Source organism: Oncorhynchus keta, chromosome 26 (assembly GCF_023373465.1).
Source record: "Oncorhynchus keta strain PuntledgeMale-10-30-2019 chromosome 26, Oket_V2, whole genome shotgun sequence".
Classification (NCBI taxonomy): domain Eukaryota; kingdom Metazoa; phylum Chordata; class Actinopteri; order Salmoniformes; family Salmonidae; genus Oncorhynchus; species Oncorhynchus keta.
Window position 1 is genome coordinate 17,117,798 of NC_068446.1, and position 21,524 is coordinate 17,139,321.

At 41.0% G+C, this 21,524-nt stretch overlaps 1 protein-coding gene across 1 annotated transcript in view; it reads left to right on the top strand.

Annotated features, from left to right (window-relative positions):
* Positions 1-21,524, top strand: part of LOC118359008 (BMP/retinoic acid-inducible neural-specific protein 3-like) — a 102,401-nt gene that overhangs the window by 40,558 nt on the left and 40,319 nt on the right. The window contains exons 6-8 of the mRNA XM_035737132.2: positions 6,023-6,128; positions 6,508-6,744; positions 14,420-14,642. Coding sequence (XP_035593025.1) covers positions 6,023-6,128; positions 6,508-6,744; positions 14,420-14,642 — 566 coding nt within the window. The remainder of the gene's footprint in view (positions 1-6,022; positions 6,129-6,507; positions 6,745-14,419; positions 14,643-21,524) is intronic.

Consider the following 21,524-nt stretch of genomic DNA (forward strand, 5'->3'; position numbering starts at 1 on the left):
GTTCTTATTCTGTCGGTATCGATAGTCTGAGATTTTAACCACGTGGTATGGTTAAAAGATTCAGCAATGGTCTGCAATCTTTGTACTCCCGTGATTGAAAGAAACATGGTCTGACTGAGTTGGGTTTTATTTGGAATTGCAGAAAAGGGGCTGTCCCAGGATGCCTGACCCTAACTGGGCTCAGGGGCGGTCCTCTGATTAAGTTCAACTCAAAAGGGAATTGGAGTTTCCTTCATTAAACAGTCCAAAATCACATTACACAATTTTACAAACAGTATCATACTCATTCATCTTACACAACAATTAGATGTAAACCTCATATATGAGGCTATTATATAAACAGCGTTATGATAATGTGGCCACACTGTCTCCCATGAGCTTTCCCAAGTTGTAACAAACAGACCAGTTTGTAGCTTGATTCTTCACCGATCTTTTATACCTTCTCCGGAACATGAAATTTGTTCGGACCTCAAGTTCTGTGAGGTGGAAGAAATTCCTTTGTTCTCTATGAATTTTCACTCTGTCTCTTATACTGTGTGGCCATGAGGCAGGGTCTTCTCCTCCGGAATTTACGACCTCTCTCTGACCACAGCAGTTTGGTTGTAGAAGCAGAGAGCGGGGGATGGTGCTCGCTGTACCCAAAGAGGGCAACGTCATGACAGTATTAAGGTCTCGATGTCCTCCCCCTCAATAAAAAGGTACCCTTGGATGCAAAAAAAAAGAGTAACTTTGTTATTTTCTATCAAGGTCATAGAATCTTGGGGAACTTTACAAATTTAGATAAAGGTATGAGCTGTAGCCAGCTTAGCTTACCGTTAAACCTCTGTCTAGGTCGTCAGTCAAGCTTCTCAATTGCAAGCTGTGAGTATACTTTAACTTTAACCAGCTCGGTTTACTCTCTGCAACGTTGTCTGGTCAGAGCACCTGAATCATTCAGCTCTGAGAGAAGGGAAGAGCAACGCTCAATCACTCCATTACTGTTACTAGTAAAGTTAATTAAAAATAGCTAGCAATGCTAATGTTAGCTAGAAAAAATTCAGTGGTCCCCTCAATCTTGGTTAGCTGGCTACATTTTTACTGCATGTAAAGTCAATCTGGCAACATCACAATCATGACAAAATGTTTTCCTTCTAATTTTCCTTCTAAATGTTATCATGTTTCAAAGCCAAATCCACGTTGCAATGAAGTAGGCTAACCTTAGCTTGTTAAGGTAGCTAGCTAATGTCAGCTCTGCTGGTGATGATAGTGTAAGCCAGGAAAACAGTGGTTTTAAAACATCTGGCCGGAATCCTCAAAGAATGTCTCAACAATCATTACATTTACATTTACATTTAAGTAATTTAGCAGACGCTCTTATCCAGAGCGACTTACAAATTGGTGCATTCACCTTATGACATCCAGTGGAACAGCCACTTTACAATAGTGCATCTAAATCTTTTAAGGGGGGGGGGTGAGAAGGATTACTTTATCCTATCCTAGGTATTCCTTAAAGAGGTGGGGTTTCAGGTGTCTCCGGAAGGTGGTGATTGACTCCGCTGTCCTGGCGTCGTGAGGGAGTTTGTTCCACCATTGGGGGGCCAGAGCAGCGAACAGTTTTGACTGGGCTGAGCGGGAACTGTACTTGAACACCAGACGGGCTGCGGCGTTCTGGATGAGTTGTAGGGGTTTAATGGCACAGGCAGGGAGCCCAGCCAACAGCGAGTTCCAGTAATCCAGACGGGAGATGACAAGTGCCTGGATTAGGACCTGCGCCGCTTCCTGTGTGAGGCAGGGTCGTACTTTGCGGATGTTGTAGAGCATGAACCTACAGGAACGGGCCACCGCCTTGATGTTAGTTGAGAACGACAGGGTGTTGTCCAGGATCACGCCAAGGTTCTTAGCGCTCTGGGAGGAGGACACAATGGAGTTGTCAACCGTGATGGCGAGATCATGGAACGGGCAGTCCTTCCCGGGAGGAAGAGCAGCTCCGTCTTGCCGAGGTTCAGCTTGAGGTGGTGATCCGTCATCCACACTGATATGTCTGCCAGACATGCAGAGATGCGATTCGCCACCTGGTCATCAGAAGGGGGAAAGGAGAAGATTAATTGTGTGTCGTCTGCATAGCAATGATAGGAGAGACCATGTGAGGTTATGACAGAGCCAAGTGACTTGGTGTATAGCGAGAATAGGAGAGGGCCTAGAACCGAGCCCTGGGGGACACCAGTGGTGAGAGCGCGTGGTGAGGAGACAGATTCTCGCCACGCCACCTGGTAGGAGCGACCTGTCAGGTAGGACGCAATCCAAGCGTGGGCCGCGCCGGAGATGCCCAACTCGGAGAGGGTGGAGAGGAGGATCTGATGGTTCACAGTATCGAAGGCAGCCGATAGGTCTAGAAGGATGAGAGCAGAGGAGAGAGAGTTAGCTTTAGCAGTGTGGAGCGCCTCCGTGATACAGAGAAGAGCAGTCTCAGTTGAATGACTAGTCTTGAAACCTGACTGATTTGGATCAAGTTGCAATGAGGTTAGTGGAAGAACAGCATCTAGTAAAGATGAGGTCGAGCGTATTGCCTGCCTTGTGAGTAGGGGGGGGAAGGTGAGAGGGTGAGGTCCAAAGAGGAGAGGAGTGGAAAGAAGGAGGCAGAGAGGAATGAGTCAAAGGTAGACGTGGGGAGGTTAAAGTCGCCCAGAACTGTGAGAGGTGAGCCGTCCTCAGGAAAGGAGCTTATCAAGGCATCAAGCTCATTGATGAACTCTCCGAGGGGACCTGGAGGGCGATAAATGATAAGGATGTTAAGCTTGAAAGGGCTGGTAACTGTGACAGCATGAAATTCAAAGGAGGCGATAGACAGATGGGTAAGGGGAGAAAGAGAGAATGACCACTTGGGAGAGATGAGGATCCCGGTGCCACCACCCCGCTGACCAGAAGCTCTCGGGGTGTGCGAGAACACGTGGGCGGACGAAGAGAGAGCAGTAGGAGTAGCAGTGTTATCTGTGGTGATCCATGTTTCCGTCAGTGCCAAGAAGTCGAGGGACTGGAGGGAGGCATAGGCTGAGATGAACTCTGCCTTGTTGGCCGCAGATCGGCAGTTCCAGAGGCTACCGGAGACCTGGAACTCCACGTGGGTCGTGCGCGCTGGGACCACCAGATTAGGGTGGCCGCGGCCACGCGGTGTGGAGCGTTTGTATGATCTGTACAGAGAGGATAAATCATAAACACATCTAGGATGTAAATGGGGATATGCAGCATTGACTAAGGCTATGCCCCAGTGATAAGAAATGGGCCGATTCTTTGGCGCTGTGAAAGAAGCAATTTCCAAGAATCGCCATTCCTTATGAAACATTACTGGCATTCCATATATTCCTAAACAGGTTGGAGTACAGGCCTCTTAATACCCATTGTTATTCAAATACATGACATCTCTGGCACATTTAGTGGCATTTTATCCTGCTTTTGTGGAATTATACATTGGTTGAATTAACAAAAGGCATGATTCTTTCAGTTTCAATGCCTCTGCCTTAGTGGTATTATAATAATATGAATGCTTCCATTTAGAAAATAATTGAGCTTCCAAGACACTTGAGGCAATGCACCATGCATATTAAAATATGAAAGGGTTGTTACTGCACTACTTTTGAGCACTTTTTCCATCCTCCCTTAAAACCATTAGCTATTCCAAAACACTAACCGCTAGTTAGACCTTTAAACAAGTCCCCAGTGGCAGATTCTTTGGCTGAGGCATTTTAAAACATCCTTGCCCGAATCAGAGGAGGAATGCATGCTTCATGAGGAGTGAGTGAAAGAATGCTGGTGCTGACTAATAGTACTGTTTGATGATGCATACTAGACACATCCCCTCCCATGGCCGGCCCTAGCCTTTTGAGGGCCCTAAGAGAGATTTGGTTGGGGACCCCTCCAGCTCATGGGAAAAACGTTTTAATGGCTCTACTCTTGATTATTTTCCCCTCTCCAGAGTAAGAAAAAGTTAATTTGCTGCAATTTGACCATTTCTTTACATGGCGATGTTAATTTGATATCATACTGAGCGTGACTAACAAAATCAATGGGGGCCTCCACAGGGTTCATGCCCTTTGTGCCTGCTTGGTAATTCGGCCATGATTACCACAAGTTCAGATAGCTGGCTAGATTAATTTACCAATCTAAAAATATATATGTTGACATGGGCTAATTGACAACTGTTGATGCACAACCACATTTTGAAATTGTACCTTGTGTATTCTACTATTCTAATTCTCAACAGTAAGTAGTTTTTTTCATTTTTTTGCCGGCCCCCTAATGACCACTTATGTCGCTCATACCTGGGGCCGGCCCTGTCCCCTCCTAATCACATAACCAAGCAACACAAACAAATGATTCCAGGAAATCCTTTAAGAGCAATCAAACAGCTACAATTAGAATGTCTGATAGTCAGCGTGATTTAATTGCACTCGATTTTGGCATATTAATATAATCCTCCCTCTCTCCACCCACTCTCCCCATCTCCAATCCATCTCATTTAAATGTTTCAATTTGTATTCAGGCAATTTCCCAGTTAATGACAGCGCCCAAATCCCCCGTAAGTTACTGTCCATACTGAAATATACAAATCACTGTTTAGAGTATTTTTTTTCTAAATCAATTTCTTATAGAAACGACTAAGTGTGCACGTGTTCTGCTCCGCTGGGTCCTTGTTGCAGATGGTCTCATTGCTATGCATTGAAAACCCAACTTTAGATTTGCATTCGGTCAATTTTCCCTTTAAGTCGGACATCTGTCTGTGTTTTGAAATTAATCTGCCCATCCCTGTAGACACATCTGGGATTTTAATTAACTGTGTCGAAGCATCAATAAAAAAAAAGAATGGAAATGCTGGCGATGGGCCTGGTAAAGTTCTGGTTCTTTTCCCCCTCTTTCTCCCACCCTCGCTTTGTCTCGTTGTCTCTTTCTCACACACTCTTTCTCTCCCCCGCTCCTCCGTTTCAAAGTAACTCAAACCTCAATGTTGAGTGAAATTTTGTATGAACATCGTGTGATTTTCATATAATGAATAACTGCTACTTATGTCATTGATAAGGTTATCATGGTTCTGGTGTCTCAATGCTTTGAAGGATAGAGAACTTTTGACACAGTTCAGTTTATTTTATTTTTCTTTCTCGTGTCTCACCCTTCCCTTAGTTTTTTCCCAGTGACCTTAAAGTAGGTGTCAAAGAAATCTGACTGTTCTGCTCACAGACGGAAAGGAAAAGTGTGTCCTTTCTGCTGGATGTACAGTATAATTACAGGTACTCATTAAGGAGCCACTGTGGTGGAAGGGGAGAACCATTTTTAAGTGACAGGGAGGGAGATGGATAAGCCTGCAGGCTGCCAGTTTGTCTTGGGAGGATGGCAGAGGAACCTTGATATACGGGAGCTTTAAATCAGCCTTTTGTCAATGATGATTGAGCTGTGATTGTGAACAATCTAACCACCCACTCAAAGAACAGAGATCCTGTCTTCCAGGTTTGTCAGCGTGAATCTAGTGATTTCTTTTCTTTCTTCCCTTTGTCTCCGAAAATGTTTTTTTTTTTTTTTTTTGGGGGGATCCACATCATCTCCCCTGTGTCAGATGACAGGACTTTTGGGTTGCATTGCTACTGTATGTCTTCACATTCTCTGAGTAGACAAACAAACCTACTCTGCACCTTTAAGCTTCTTCGTGTACCATACTTTTTGGATATAATCTCACGTGGCCTCTGAGTTTTCATATAACAGACTATACTAAATGTCAAAACGCACATCCTTGGTGTTGCGTCATACATCAAATAACTGAAATACTGTATCTAGACTATTTGTAATGTCTGTAGATGTGAACATTTAATTGTGTCTAAATAAGGTGTAATATATATAGTCCTGTGGAAGGGCAGATGGGAGAAAGTGAGTGTACTATTAGTTGTTCATCTCATTCCACATGACATTCAACTCCGCATCCCTGCATTTTTAATGACTTTAGTGGCTCTCTCTCACAGTGCAGTGGATTATTGCCATGTGCCTCTGTCTTTCTCTTTAGGTGACCGAAACAAGGACAGGCCCTCTTGGATGCAGTAACTATGACAACCTGGACTCAGTCAGCTCTGTTCTGGTTCAGAGCCCTGAAAACAAGATCAATCTGCAAGGTCGGCCATCCAGAATTGAACACACCCAGACATTCTGATGGAATTGTCACAGTTTCTATTTTCTGCCAAGCATTAGACGAGGCACCAGAGTGTCAGAAGGAATTTAGCTTCAATCTGTGTTTCAGTCTGGCATTGGAAACCAAACCACTGGATTCCAAAGTGAATCACAGGGATTGATAGACATGTATGAACAAGCCAGTGGAAATGTGTCTATAAAGTGACTAGAAAGTACCTAATTCTGTCCTATATAAACGTATATAGCAATATGCTATAGTTACTACAGTATTTGAGTCTAGTTAATATTACAGTAATTTGTTTTGTAGTTTACCCATTATTGTAAAATACGGTATAAACAGTACCATATCCTCTCCTCTGCCAGGTCTCCAGACCATCCTACCAGAGTACCTGAGGTCTAGGTTTGTCCAGGCGGCTCTGAACTACATTGGCTGTAATGAGGAGGGTCAGTTTGTGTGCCGGGACAATGACTGTTGGTGCCGCTGCAGCCCAGGCTTCCCCCAGTGTAACTGCCCCGATGTGGACCTGAGGGCAATGGAGGCCAGCCTAATGCACATCAGGGACACCTGGAAGATAGCCAACCAGGACTTTGAGGAGTCAGGTAGGGAGCATGAGATTGACGATACACTCAGAGTATGGAAAGAGTTTGTAACATTAAAGATACTTGCACACAGAGCCAAGTACTGTAGGTAGGCCACAGAACATTACACAACACAGAGATTAATGTGACATCTGACAAGATATATGGGTTCATGTCTACACTGAGTGTTCAAAATAATAGAACCACCTTCCTAATATTGAGTTCCACCCCTTTTGCCCTCAGAACAGCCTCAATATATGGGGGCATGGACTTTACAATGTGTCAAAAACGTTTCACAGGGATGCTGGCCCATGTTGACGCCAATGCTTCTCACAGTTGTGTCATGTTGGCTGGATGTCCTTTGGGTGGTGGCCCATTCTTGATACACACAGGAAACTGTTGAGCGTGAAAGTACCTTGGCATCATACTTGATTCCAACCTCTCTTTTAAAAAGCATGTGAAAAAGGTCATTCAAATAACTAAATTCAATCTAGCTAATTTCCAATTTATACGAAATTGTTTGACTACAGAGGTAGCAAAACTGTACTTCAGATCTATGATACTCCCCCACTTAACATACTGCTTGACGAGTTGGGCCCAAGCTTGCTGTACAACATTAAAACCTATTCAGTCTGTCTACAAACAGGCTCTCAAAGTGCTTGATAGGAAGCCCAATATAGCCATCATCATTGTCACATCCTTAGAAAACATGAGCTCTTGAGTTGGGAAAATCTTGTGCAATACACCGACGCATGTCTTGTATTCAAGATCCTTAATGGCCTGGCTCCCCATCCACTCAATATTTTTGTTAAACAGAAAACCCAGACATATGGCAGCAGATCCACAAGGTCTGCCATGAGAGGTGACTGTATAGTTCCCCTAAGGAAAAGCACCTTTAGTAAATCTGCATTCTCTGTGAGAGCTTCCCATGTCTGGAATACACTGCCATCAGACACACATAACTGCACCACATATCACACTTTCACAAAATGCTTGAAGACATGGCTAAAGGTCAATCAGATTTGTGAACATGGTCCCTAGCTGTGTGTTGCCGCTTTCCATGTTGTCTGTTGTCTGTAGCTTGTGAGGTGTGGAAACACTTTGTTGCTTTTATGAATTTTGTCTTGCTGCTTTTTGTTCTATGTTGCTCTGTCTGTATGCTATGTCTTGCTTGTCCTATGTTGCTATGTTGCTATGTCTATGGTGCTATTGTCTATATTGTAATTGTTTTTAATAACCTGCCCAGGGACTGCGGTTGAAAATTAGCCGGCTGGCTAAAACCGTCACTTTTACTGAAACGTTGATTAATGTGCACTGTCCCTGTAAAAATAAAATAAACTAAAAAAAATATATATATAAAAAAAAAAAACAGCAACGTTACAGTTCATGACACACTCAAACTGGTGTGCCAGGCACCTACTACCATACCCATTTTAAAGGCACTTCAATCTTTTGTCGTGCCCATTCACCCTCTGAATATTACAAATACATAATTCAAATCTCTATTGTCCCGGTTTAATAATCCTTCTTTAACCTATCTCATCCCCATAATCTACACTGGTTGAAGTGGATTTAACAAGTGACATCAATATGGGATCATAGCTTTCACCTGGTCAGTCTATGTCATTGAAATATCAGGTGTTCCTAATGTTTCGTACACTCAATATGTACTTTAAGGAGTAATTATACAAATTAAATGTTAGGTCAATATTGATGAGTCTAGAGTGTCTGCTTTGTGTCAGTAAACACATTTCATTAATATGGCCCATATGTGGGACTGAATCCACAACATTGATGTTGACAGCATTATACTGTAAGGGTGGATCACAACAAAGACGCAGAACTTTGCATTGGACCACCGTGTTAGCGCTTGTTTTCTTAAAACAATACTAAATGGGAGATTACATGCACCTGCGTGCTAATATAAAATAGCTTGATTGCAATGAAAACCCCACAAGAATAATCCAGTGATTTGAGCTGATCTTACATTGACACCAGAAATATGTAACCTTCGTTGTCTAGGATTTCAATATCCGCCCCAATGAAATAATGACCTTTCAAGAGCATCGGAAAACATAAGGCTGATAAATGGAAAATATTTATACTACTATAGGAGTAGTAGGCCTATACTTCATTCCAACATTTCATCTGAAATGGCAAATCAATGTGTGTGCCATTGGAAACATCTTAATTATACTACATTTTCATTAGATAACTAATCAGGATTGACTTGATTTATTTACACATTTCAAATATGGCGAGTGTAGGGATAATTCCCCCCGGTCTTGATACCAAATTACTATACTTTTTAAAGACATATTGTAATTAACCTCTTGGTCCTACCTGGCACGCAGGCGTCCCATCTAGAGCTCTGGAAATGCAAATGCGCTACGCTAAATGCTAATAGTATTAGTTAAAACTCAAATGTTCATTAAAATACACATGCAGGGTATTGAATTAATGCTACACTCGTTGTGAATCCAGGCAACAAGTCAGATTTTTAAAATGCTTTTCGGCGAAAGCATGAGAAGCTATTATCTGATAGCATGTAACACCCCAAAAGACCCGCAGGGGACGTAAACAAAATAATTAGCATAGTCGTCGCTACACAAACCCGCACAAATAAAATATAAAAAATTAATTACCTTTGACCATCTTCTTTGTTGGCACTCCTAGATGTCCCATAATCAGTATTGGGTCTTTTTTTTCGATTAAATCGGTCCATATATAGCCTAGATATCGATCTATGAAGACTGTGTGATAAACGGAAAAAATAGCGTTTCATAACGTAACGTCATTTTTAAAATTCAAAAGTTGACGATAAACTTTCACAAAACACTTCGAAATACTTTTGTAATGCAACTTTAGGTATTAGTACACGTTAATAAGCGATAAAATTCATCAGGAGGCGATGTCAATTCTATAGATGTCTGTTTCGAAAAAATGTCTAGGAGAGAGCTCGACCAAAACATCCGGTCGGAGACCGGAGGGAATCGATTCCCTTGATTCGGTTGGACCAAGAATCAATTGCGAATCAAATGACAAGACTCTAGACAACGTGTGGAAGCTGTAGGCACTGCAACCTCGGCCTCATTTAATTCGATTCACTTTGAACAATTCCTTGAAGTCGCGGATGGATATTTTTTTCCATTTTCAGTGATCAGATATTCCTGCACTTTTCGATGAAACGCACGTTCTGTTATAGTCACAGCCGTGATTTAACCAGTTTTATAAACGTCTGAGTGTTTTCTATCCACACATACTAACCATATGCATATACTATATTCCTGGCATGAGTAGCAGGGCGCTGAAATGTTGCACGATTTTTAACAGAATGTTCGAAAAAGTAGAGGGTAGACTGAAGAGGTTTTAAGGCACATGAAGGTTCACAGGTTCGAGAAGGCATTTCTGGAAAAAAAACGCATTCTGATTTTTAAAAATAGTTCACATTCAAACGGCTCTCCTGTGAAGTAGTGACGCGTGACATACACCTAGTTTCCTGAAACAGGTCACATACAGTTGAAGTTGGAAGTTTACATACACCTTAGCCTAATACGGTTAAACTCAGTTTTTCACAATTCCTGACATTTAATCAGAGTAAAAATTCCCTGTCTTAGGTCAGTTAAGATCACCACTTTATTTTAAGAATGTGAAATGTCAAAATAATAGTAGAGAGAAATATTTATTTCAGCTGTTATATATTTCATCACATTCCCTAAGGGTCAGATGTTTGCATGCACTCAATTAGTATTTGGTAGCATTGCCTTTAAATTGTTTAACTTGTGTCAAAGGTTTCGGGTAGCCATCCACAAGCTTCCCACAATAAGTTTTTTGAATTTTGGCCCATTTCCTCCTGACAGAGCTGGTATAACTTTGTCAGGTTTGTAGGCCTCCTTGCTCGCACACACTTTTTCAGTTCTGACCCAAATTTTCTATAGGATTGAGGTCAGGGCTTTGTGATGGCCACTCCAATACCTTGACTTTGTTGTCCTTAAGCCATCTTGCCACAACTTTGGAAGAATGCCTGGGGTCATTGTTGATTTGGAAGACCCATTTGCGACCAAGCTTTAACTTCCTGACTGATGTTGCTTCAATATATCCACATACTTTTCCTCCTTCATGATGCCATCTGTTTTGTGAAGTGCACCAGTCCCTTCTGCAGCAAAGCACCCCCACAACATGATGCTGCCACCCCCGTGCTTCACAGTTGGGATGGTGTTCTTCAGCTTTTTGTTTCATCAGACCAGAGGACGTTTCTCCAAAAAGTAAGATCTTTGTCCCCTTGTGCAGTTGCAAACCGTAGTCTGGCTGTTTTATGGTGGTTTTGGAATGGTGGCTTCTTCCTTGCTGAGAGGCCTTTCAGGTTACGTCGATATAGGACTCCTTTTACTGTGGCAATAAATAGTTTTGTACCGTTTTCCTCCATCTTCACGAAGTCCTTTGCTGTTGTTCTGGGGTTGATTTCCACTTTCACACCAAAGTACGTTCATCTCTAGGAGACAGAACATGTCTCCTTCCTGAGCGGTTTGACAGCTGTGTGGTCCCATTGTGTTTATACTTGCATACTATTGTTTGTACAGATGAATGTGGTACCTTCAGGGGTTTGGAAATTGCTCCCAAGGATGAACCAGATTACTATGAAGTCTACAATGTTTTCTGAGGTCTTGGTGGATTTCTTTTGATTTTCCCATGATGTCAAGCAAAGAGGCACTGAGTTTGAAGGTAGGCCTTGAAATACATCCACAGGTACACTTCCAATTGACTCAAATGATGTCAATTACCCTATCAGAAGCTTCTAAAGCTATGACATAATTTTCTGGAATTTTCCAAGCTGTTTAAAGGCACAGTCAGCTTTGTGTATGTAAACGTCTGACCCACTGGAATTGTGATATATATTGAAATAATCTGTCTGTGAACAATTGTTGGAAAAATGACTTGTCATGCACAAAGTAGATGTCCAAACCGACTTGACAAAACTATAGTTTGTTAACTTCTTGATGCTACCCATCCATTTTGCGGGATAATTGTCATCAACAACCGCTGAATTGCATAGCGTCACATTCAAATAATATTACTAAAAATATTTATTTTCATGAAATCACAAGTGCAATATAGCAAAACACAGCTTAGCCCTTTGTTAATCCACCTGTCGTGTCAGATTTTGAAAATATGCTTTACAGCGAAAGCAATCCAAGGGTTTGTGTAAGTTTATCGATCGCTCGACAAAACATTATGAACACTTAACATCAAGTAGCTTGGTCACGAAAATCAGAAAAGCAATCAAATTAATTGTTTACCTTTGATGATCTTCAGATGTTTTCACTCACGAGACTCCCAGGTACACAATAAATGTTCCTTTTGTTACATAAATATTATTGTTATATCCAAAATACCTCTGTTTGTTTGACGCGTTATGTTAAAAAATCCACAGGAAAGAGTGGTCACGACAACACAGACAAATTCCAAATAGTATCCGTAATGTCCACAGAAACATGTCAAACGTTTTTTATAATCAACCCTCAGGTTGTTTTTAAAATATATAATCAATAATATATCACTGCAACCTTCTTTGTCAGTAGGAGAGGGAAAGGCAATAGCTACCCAAATTCTGTTGCACCAAGTAAAACGCTCCTGGCACCCGGCCATACAATGACACAATGTTATCTTTCTCGCTCATTTTTCAACATAAAAGCCTGAAACTATGTCTAAAGACTGTTGCACCTTGAGGAAGTGATAGGAAAAGTAATCTGGTTGATATCCCTTTGAATGGAGCAAAGGCAGGCTATGGAACATGGAGTTTTCAAAATAGAAGCCACTTCCTGGTTTGATTTTCCTCAGGGTTTCGCCTGCAATATCAGTTCTGTTATACTCACAGACAATATTTTGACAGTTTTGGAAACCTTAGAGTGTTTTCTATCCAAATCTGCCGATTACAGGCATATTCTAGCATCTAGTCATATTCTAGCATTTGGTGCAAGTCATGTTCTTCACATTACTGTCTGGTAAACACACACTATTTAAAATTAAATGTATGTTTATTTGTCACATGCACAGGATACAGAAGCTGTAAATGGTTACTTGTATAGTGGATTCATTTATTTAGACAGGTAGCTAGCCAATAAAAAACTTTCTGACTAAATAGAGAAACGTATAATATCTGAAAATGTTGCTAGCTAGACTCTTACAGTATACATGGATGAGCACTTCTACGTCTCTGTCACAGATGTCATGCTTCCCCTTAGTTTGAAGATGTAATCCAGATTCAGGTGTTTTATACATCAGCCTTCTGTGTGTTCTCTTTTCAACTCCCTCTGCATATTTGCAATAAAACTTCAGAATTTTCTTAATCTCCTTAGCTATCATACTACGCTTCCACAGATTTAAAAACTCAGTGCACTTCCTCTGTGACAACAACACTGTCCATCGCTGTTCCAGAAGACTCCACAATGTCTGGTTCAATGAAAATATTTTTACTTAAATCAGGGATTTCCTCATCGTCTGACTAATTTTCAGAGTCAGAGAGAGTAAGAATGGCATGATCGTCTTCCAGAAATTGGAGAGCATTATCAACGCATTTGCAGTTTTTCGTGATATCCTTAAAAAAGAGTTGTTAGAAAGGATTACCTACACATACTGAGCAGCTCATGTTCTAGACAGAAGCATGTTACATGACAGACCAATTCAAACTCATCCATTGGCATGTCTAGCCCATCCATTATCTCAGCCAATCATGGCTAGCGGGATGGTTCTTATCTTTTTCTGTGGTTAACCTCTCTAGGATATGTGGGACGCATCCCACCTCAACAACAGCCAGTGAAATTGCAGGGCGCCAAATTCAAAACAACAGAAATCTCATAATTAAAAGTATTATACACCATTTTAAAGATAAGTCACAGTGTCTGATTTCAAAAAGGCTTTACGGCGAAAGCACACCTTGCGATTATGTTTGGTCAGCGCCAAGTCACAGAAAAACATACAGCCATTTTCCAAAGAAGGAGAGGTGTCACAAAACTCAGAAATAGCGTTATAAATATTCACTTACCTTTGATCTTCATCGGAATGCACTCCCCGGAATCCCAGTTCCACAATAAATGTTTGTTTTGTTCGAAAAAGTCCATATTTTATGGGGGACCAACTCCATATTAATGCCCATGATTTTGGAATGAAATGTTCAACAAGCAGAGTCCACATACTTATGGTCATGTAGTGTATTACAAAATGGCTAATCTGAGAACAAATGCCTATTGTAATCAGATAGAAATCCACACCACTGTTAATTGTAAATATCACAGTCACTTATTAGATTAGGTTGGATTTATTCAATGGCTATTGATAGCTCTGAAAATATTTTGGTTAATTCCTGTTATGCCCCTATTCACTCATTAAACCGGATACCCTGAAGCAAGGTAACATTTTCAGTTTCTGTTTGGCCTTCACACACAGAGATGAGCTTGATCTGCTAGGACATTTCATACACAAACCCACATTTAGTTCAGCCTCTCCCCATTTATCATATGTGTCAAATAGTATCTCTTCCAGTTTCCCCCACGGTGGCCCAGCAAAACAATTCCCATGTGCCATCTCCCTAAAGTGATCCGTTTGACTATGAGCCAAAATTAACAGAATCATATAAAGTACTAAGCGGAGCAGAACTGCAATGGAGCATTAAACCTCTTCACACCTGTCTGCCTTGCAGAGGAGTTCCAGAACTTTGTACGGAGACTACCGACATTCTACGCCCTCAACACATCTGCCATCCAGTACTTCTGGAAAATGGAGCCTGCCGTCCATCAGCGCTACAGACAGCTAGATCTCAGCAGCAGACAGCTTATCGCCAAATCCAGACGGATCGTTGACAAACTCTTCACCCTCAGCAAGAGGTGTCGGACACAGCTGACAGTCATTGTGCTGAGAAAGAGGTGAGAACATGTTATGATAAATGATAAACAGTCCCTGTGAGGAGTGAATGTCCAGTCATAATGTCTGTTCCACTATCAGATGGACATACAGAAAGTACTGTAAGGAGATCTGAAAAAAATACAATTGATCATTGGGAAAGTATTTATTTTTAGTGCAATCAGTAGAAATTTGACAAATGGAGTTTCAAGGCCCTCGTAAGACATCATAGTAAAATAGGATGTATTGCAAAAGGAAATAGTAAAATGGTGGTGTACTGGGTGTTACATTCCCCAATAAGAAACCAAAAATAGTGACCCAACAGAAAAATGGAACTAACAAATGAGCCACTGACAACCAAAAGAAAACAGTTGAGGTTTTAAAAGGGGTTCTGAAAGGGAACCATGGGGATGCTGGTCAAGCGAAATCGAGAAGCGTCTTAACACCCACCATGGATGACCACTAGATTCCCTTAATTAATAGACAAATTAAAGGAAAAGGAAAACCCCACAAATTTACCATATGGTGTAAAAACAAACATGGAGCAAACCAAACAGGGGAGACACAAGCACTGGGCAAAAAGGGTCCATAATCAGGGGATATTACATAACACATTTTTGATATTCTAAAGAATACAGACCATTTCCAATGCATATTTTTGGATATGCACTATGTCCTGAGAATTTCAGAATCCAGATGTGCCTTTTAGACATGTATGCTATTGGGATTACTCTGAATATCACACATGGACATTTCCTATGGCTGGATATGGACTCATTCAATATCCTGAAATATGTGACAACCTATTTTCTCTCATGTTGACAAATACTGACTGTATACATTGCATATCTGTGTTTTCTCAGCAAATTCAAGATATGAAACTATATTGATTCGAAATATGCTTCTCTTGGCTGTCCATATGCAAATGTTGATATGCTGAAAATAAAGATGATTTCAGAGGCATTACTGAGTTGTCACCACATACTCAATAATTGGACAAATATTAAACCCATATTTTTCTTTCATGCACAAATCACTTTTGGATTCCCTCTGGATTTCCGTATATACTGACTGTAGGCCTACATAGTATATTTTCTCAGCACATACAATGCATAGACTCTTGACTGAGGTCCATATCAGGATCTTGATATACATTTTGATATGCTCAATAAGGACAATTTCTGATGCTTATTTGAGTTTTGAGGACATGCTCAATAATTTGACAAATATTAAATCCATATAATTATTTCAGACACAAGCTATACTTTTAAAGGCACCTGCAATCCGCAAGCTAAAAAGCACTGTAACTGGTAGCCTAGCAACAACAATCACTTATTTTCAGAGTTCCAACTGTAATTTTTGAATCTGGGTGCCATAAATGAGTGTGTAAATGATGTATGGTTGACAACTGGAGAAACACAGACTTGAGAAGCTGTTTAGAAAATACTTCAAAGAAGTTAACGCTAAATTGAATAGCTAATTTGAGTTGTTTTATTTATCTTATTAACTACAATCAAGAATGTTGGTTTGACCGGCAGCCAGTAGGGCTAGCTAGATTCATAGAGGTATAAAAGCTAATTGGTCATCTAGCTAGTAAAGAATTGGAGATTATTTTTACCCCCTATCAAGCCTCAATGTGACAGCTAAGGTTTTAAAAGGTTTAAGCATATTTTGTATTACTGGTTAATACAAGCTGTCTAACTTAGCTAGCAACTTGGCTATCTAGCTAGTTAGTTAACTAGCAACTTGGCTAGCAACTTGGCTAGCTAGCTAGTTAGTTAACTAGCAACTTGGCTAGCAACTTGGCTAGCTAGCTAGTTAGTTAACTAGCAACTTGGCTAGCAACTTGGCTAGGCTAGCTATTTTGTTAGTTAGCTAACTAGCAACTAGCTAGGCTAGCTAGCTAGTTAGTTAGCTAACTAGCAACTTGGCTAGCTAGCTAGTTAGTTAACTAGCAACTTGGCTAGCAACTTGGCTAGCTAGGCAACTTGGCTAGCTAGCTAGTTAGTTAGCTAACTAGCAACTTGGCTAGCTAGCTAGTTAGTTTTCTCATCATGAATGTAGCAGGTAGAGTAGCTAAATTATACAGTACCAGTCAAAAAGTTGACACCTACTCACTCCAGGGTTTTTAGTGAATAGTGAAGACATCAAAACTATGAAATAACACATTTGTTATCATGTAGTAACCAAAAAAGTGTTAAACAAACCTAAATATATTTTATATTTGAGTTTCTTCAAAGTAACAACCCTTTGCCTTGATGACAGCTTTGCACACTCTTGGCGTTCTCTCAACCAGCTTCATGAGGTGGTCATCTGGAATGCATTTAAATTAACAGGTGGGCCTTGTTAAAAGTTAATTTGTGAAATTTCTTCCCTTAATGCCTTTGAGCCAGTTGTGTTGTGACAAGGTAAGATACCCTTATTTTGTAAAATACCAAGTCCATATTAAGGAAGGAACAGTTCAAATAAGCAAAGAGAAAAGACAATCCATCATTGCTTTACGATATGAAACATACAGAACATTTCAAGAACTTCAACACCTGCATTGCTTACTGTTTGGGGTTTTAGGCTGGGATTCTGTACAGCACTTTGTGACATCAGCGGATGTTAGAAGGACTTTATAAATACATTTGATTTATTCTGACACTGCAGTCATAAAAACCATCAAACATTATGATGAAACTAGCTCTCATGAGGACCACCACAGGAAAGGAAGTTACCCCTGCTGCAGAGGATAAATTCATCAGAATTAACTGCACCTCAGATTGCAGCCAAAACGAATGCTTCACAGAGTTCAAGTAACAGACACATCTCAACATCAACTGTTCAGAGGAGACTGCGTGAATCAGGCATTCATGGTCGATTGCTGCAAAGAAACCACTACTAAAGGACACAAAAAATAATAATGGACTTGCTAGGGCCAACAAACACAGGCAATATACATTAGATCCACAGATGATACAATCTCTATTGCACTCCACACTGCCCTTTCCCACCTGGACAAAAGGAACACCTATGTGAGAATGCTATTCATTGACTACAGCTCAGCGTTCAACACCATAGTGCCCTCAAAGCTCATCAATAAGCTAAGGACCCTTGGACTAAACACCTCCCTCCGCAACTGGATCCTGGACTTCCTGACGGGCCGCCCCCAGGTGGTATGGGTAGATAACAATACATCCGCCACGCTGATCCTCAACACAGTGGCCCCTCAGTGGTGCGTGCTCAGTCCCCTCCTGTACTCCCTGTTCACTCTTGACTGCACGGCCAGGCACGACTCCCAACATGATTAAGTTTGCTGATGACACAACAGTGTCACAACAGCCTGATCACCGACAACAACGAGACAGCCTATAGGGAGGAGGTCAGAGAACTGGCCATGTGGTGCCAGGATAACAACTTCTCCCTCAACGTGATCAAGACAAAGGAGATTGTGGACTACAGGAAAAAAAGAGGACCAAGCACACCCCCATTCTCATCGACGGCTGCATTGGAGCAGGTTGAGAGTTTCAAGTTTCTTGGTGTCCATATCACCAACAAACTAACATGGTCCAAGCACACAAGACAGTTGTGAAGAGGGCACAACAAAACCTATTGCCTATTGCCTATTGCCCCTCAGGAGACTGAAGAGCTTTGGCATGGGTCCTCAGATCATCACTGCCTGGTATGGCAACTGCTCGGCCTCCGACCACAAGGCACTACAGAGGGTAATGCGAAAGGCCCAGTACATCACTGGGGCCAAGCTTCCTGCCATCCAGGACCTATATACCAGGCAGAGGAAGGCCCTAAAAGTTGTCAAAGACTCCAGCCACCCTGTTCTCTCTGCTACAGCATGGCAAGCGGTACCGGAACACCAAATCTAGGTCCAAGAGGCTTCTAAACAGCTTCTACCTCCAAGCCATAAGACTCCTGAACATCTAATCAAATGGCTCCCCAGGCTATTTGCATTACCCCCCCCTCCCCTCTCTTTTACACCACTGCTACTCTGTTACCATCTATGCATAGTCACTCTACCTACATGTAGATATTACCTCAACTAGCCAGTGCCCCCGCACATTGGCTCTGTACCGCTAACCCTTTTATATAGTCTCGCTATTGTTATTTTAATGCTGCTCTTTAAATACTTGTTACTTGTATTTCTTATTCTTAGCTGGGGGGTTCTAAACTGCATGGTTGGTTAGGGGCTCGTAAGTAAGCATTTTACTGTAAGGTCTACAGCAGTTGTATTCGGGGCATGTGAAATACAATTTGATTTGATTTGATTTGATTTAAACTTCAAAATTCAAAAAGGCACTCGCACATCTGAGCAATAATTTTTTGCAGGTGCATGGCAACAGATGAACAAGATGAAGGAAAAAGGAAACTGTGCAGTTTCCTTTTTCCTTTGATTTGAATTAGACGGAAATCTGTCCTTTGGTTTGAATCCAAATGTGAGATTTTTGGTTCCAACCGCCATGTATTTGTGAAACACATAGCAGGTGAACGGATTATCTCTGTATGTGTGGTTCCCACCGTGATGCATGGATCATGAGGTGTGATGATGTGGTGGTGCTTTGCTTGTGACACTGTTGGTGATATATTTAGAATTCAAGTTAAGGTTAACCAGAATGGCTACCACAGCATTCTGCAGTGATACGCCATCCCATCTGGTTTGCACTTAGTGGGACTATCATTTGTTTTCCAACAGGACAATGACCCAACACACCCCCAGGCTGTGTAAGGGCTATTTGACCAAGAAGGAGAGTAATGGAGTGCTGCATCAGATGGCCTGGCCTCAACCCAATTGAGATGGTTTGGGATGACTTGGACTGCGGAGTGAAGGAAAAGCAGCCAACAAGTGCCCAGTATATGTGGGAACTCCTTCAAGACTGTTGGGAAAGCATTCCAGGTGAAGCTGGTTGAGAGAATAACAAGAGTGTGAAAGGTGTCAAGGCAAAAATACTTTTGGTTGCTACATGATTCCATATGTGTTATTTCATAGTTTTGATGTCTTCACTATTATTCTAAAATGTAGAAAATAGTAAAGTAAAGAAAAACCCTTGAATGAGTATTTGTCCAAACCTTTGAAGTCTTTGCAAGCAAAATGATCTTTCTTTCTTCCTGATATGAAAATGGAAAACTATTCTTCTGTTGCTGATTCCTCATTGTTCACATTCAACATTTCAAAAGGATCAGTGTCAAATTAGATAATATCTTCAACTTGTAAAGGAGCACAGACTGTACAGTATAAGCTACATTGTGTGTGTGTGTGTGTGTGTGTGTGTGTGTGTGTGTGTGTGTGTGTGTGTGTGTGTGTGTGTGTGTGTGTGTGTGTGTGTGTGTGTGTGTGTGTGTGTGTGTGTGTGTGAGAGTGAGTTGGTGTCTTAGAATCCCTGTAGCTGGTTCCTCCTCTTTGATTTCACATTTCCCCAGCACTCAGTGAGGTGGCTGACAGATACATATACACACGCAACGACCTGGGTTCAAATACTATTTCAGGTATTTCAATTACTTTTCAATACATTTGAAAACCAGTATTAAGATGAGCTTAATATTTGAAAGAAAAGTAGTTGAATATTGAAATGTTTTTCAAAATACAATTTGTAAAGTATTGGCAGGTGTTTACAATTACTTCAAATACATATCGTTGGAAATATTTTAAAGACAGTATTTTCAAATAAATATTTGGTATACACTACTGTTCAAAAGTTTGGGGTCACTTAGAAATGTCCTTGTTTTTGAAAGAAGAGCTCATTTTGGTCCATTAAAATAACATCAAATTGATGAGAAGTACAGTGTAGACATTGTTAATGTTGTAAATTACTATTGGAGCTGGAAACGTCTGATTTGTAATAGAATATCTACATAGGCATACAGAGGCCCATTTTCAGCAACCATCACTCCTGTGTTACAATGGCACGTTGTGTCAGCTAATCCAAGTTTATCATTTTAAAATGCTAATTGATCATTACATTTTTTTGACAATTATGTTAGCAAAGCTGAAACCTGTTGTCCTGATTTTAAAGAAGCAATAAAACTGGCATTTAGACTCGTTGAGTATCTGGAGCATCAGCATTTGTGGGTTTAATTACAGGCTCAAAACAAATAACCTTCTTCTGAAACTTGTCAGTGTACTCTTGTTCTGAGAAATGAAGGCGAGAAATTGCCAAGAAACTGAAGATCTCATACAATGCTGCGTACTACTCCCTTCACAGAACAGCGCAAAACTGTCTCTAACCAGAATAGAAAGAGTGGGAGGCCCCAGTACACAACTGATCAAGAAAACAAGTATATTAGAGTGTCTATTAGAGTGTAGAGGCAACTCCGGGATACCGGCCTTCTAAGAGTTCCTCTGCGTCTGTGTTCTTTTGACCATCTTAATCTTTTCTTTTTATTGGCCAGTGTGAGATGGCTTTTCCTTTGCAACTCTGCCTAGAAGGCCAGCATCCCGGAGTCGCCTCTTCACTGTTGACGTAAGAAAGAGACAAGTTTTGTTATGGTGGGGGGAAGCGGTCGGTCCGGAGTAGGCTACTAAGTGACTGAGAGTGAAGAGCAGAATAATCCTAACAATGATTTATCAAGAACAGTCCCCTTGTTCTTGATAAGCAGCATGAAACTGTGCTGAAATACGCGGGTAGGCTATTGCTTCAAATCCTATTATAACAATTGAATGACTTTGGGTGTTCCAGTAAGCAACAATTTGTTGCTTTCATTTGTTGCTTTCACTCCAGCACAGAGAAGAGAAAGGAGCCTTAAATAATTAAACAATAAAGCGGTTGAATTCACAAAAGCATTTGACAGTTTTTAATGTTGGCCATCAACCAAAAACACAGCATCTACCATTGTAAAAAAAACATTTCAAAATGTATGTGTTTATTAGGCTACTGTGCAGTCTGACAAGTACATATAGCCTACAGTACATACTG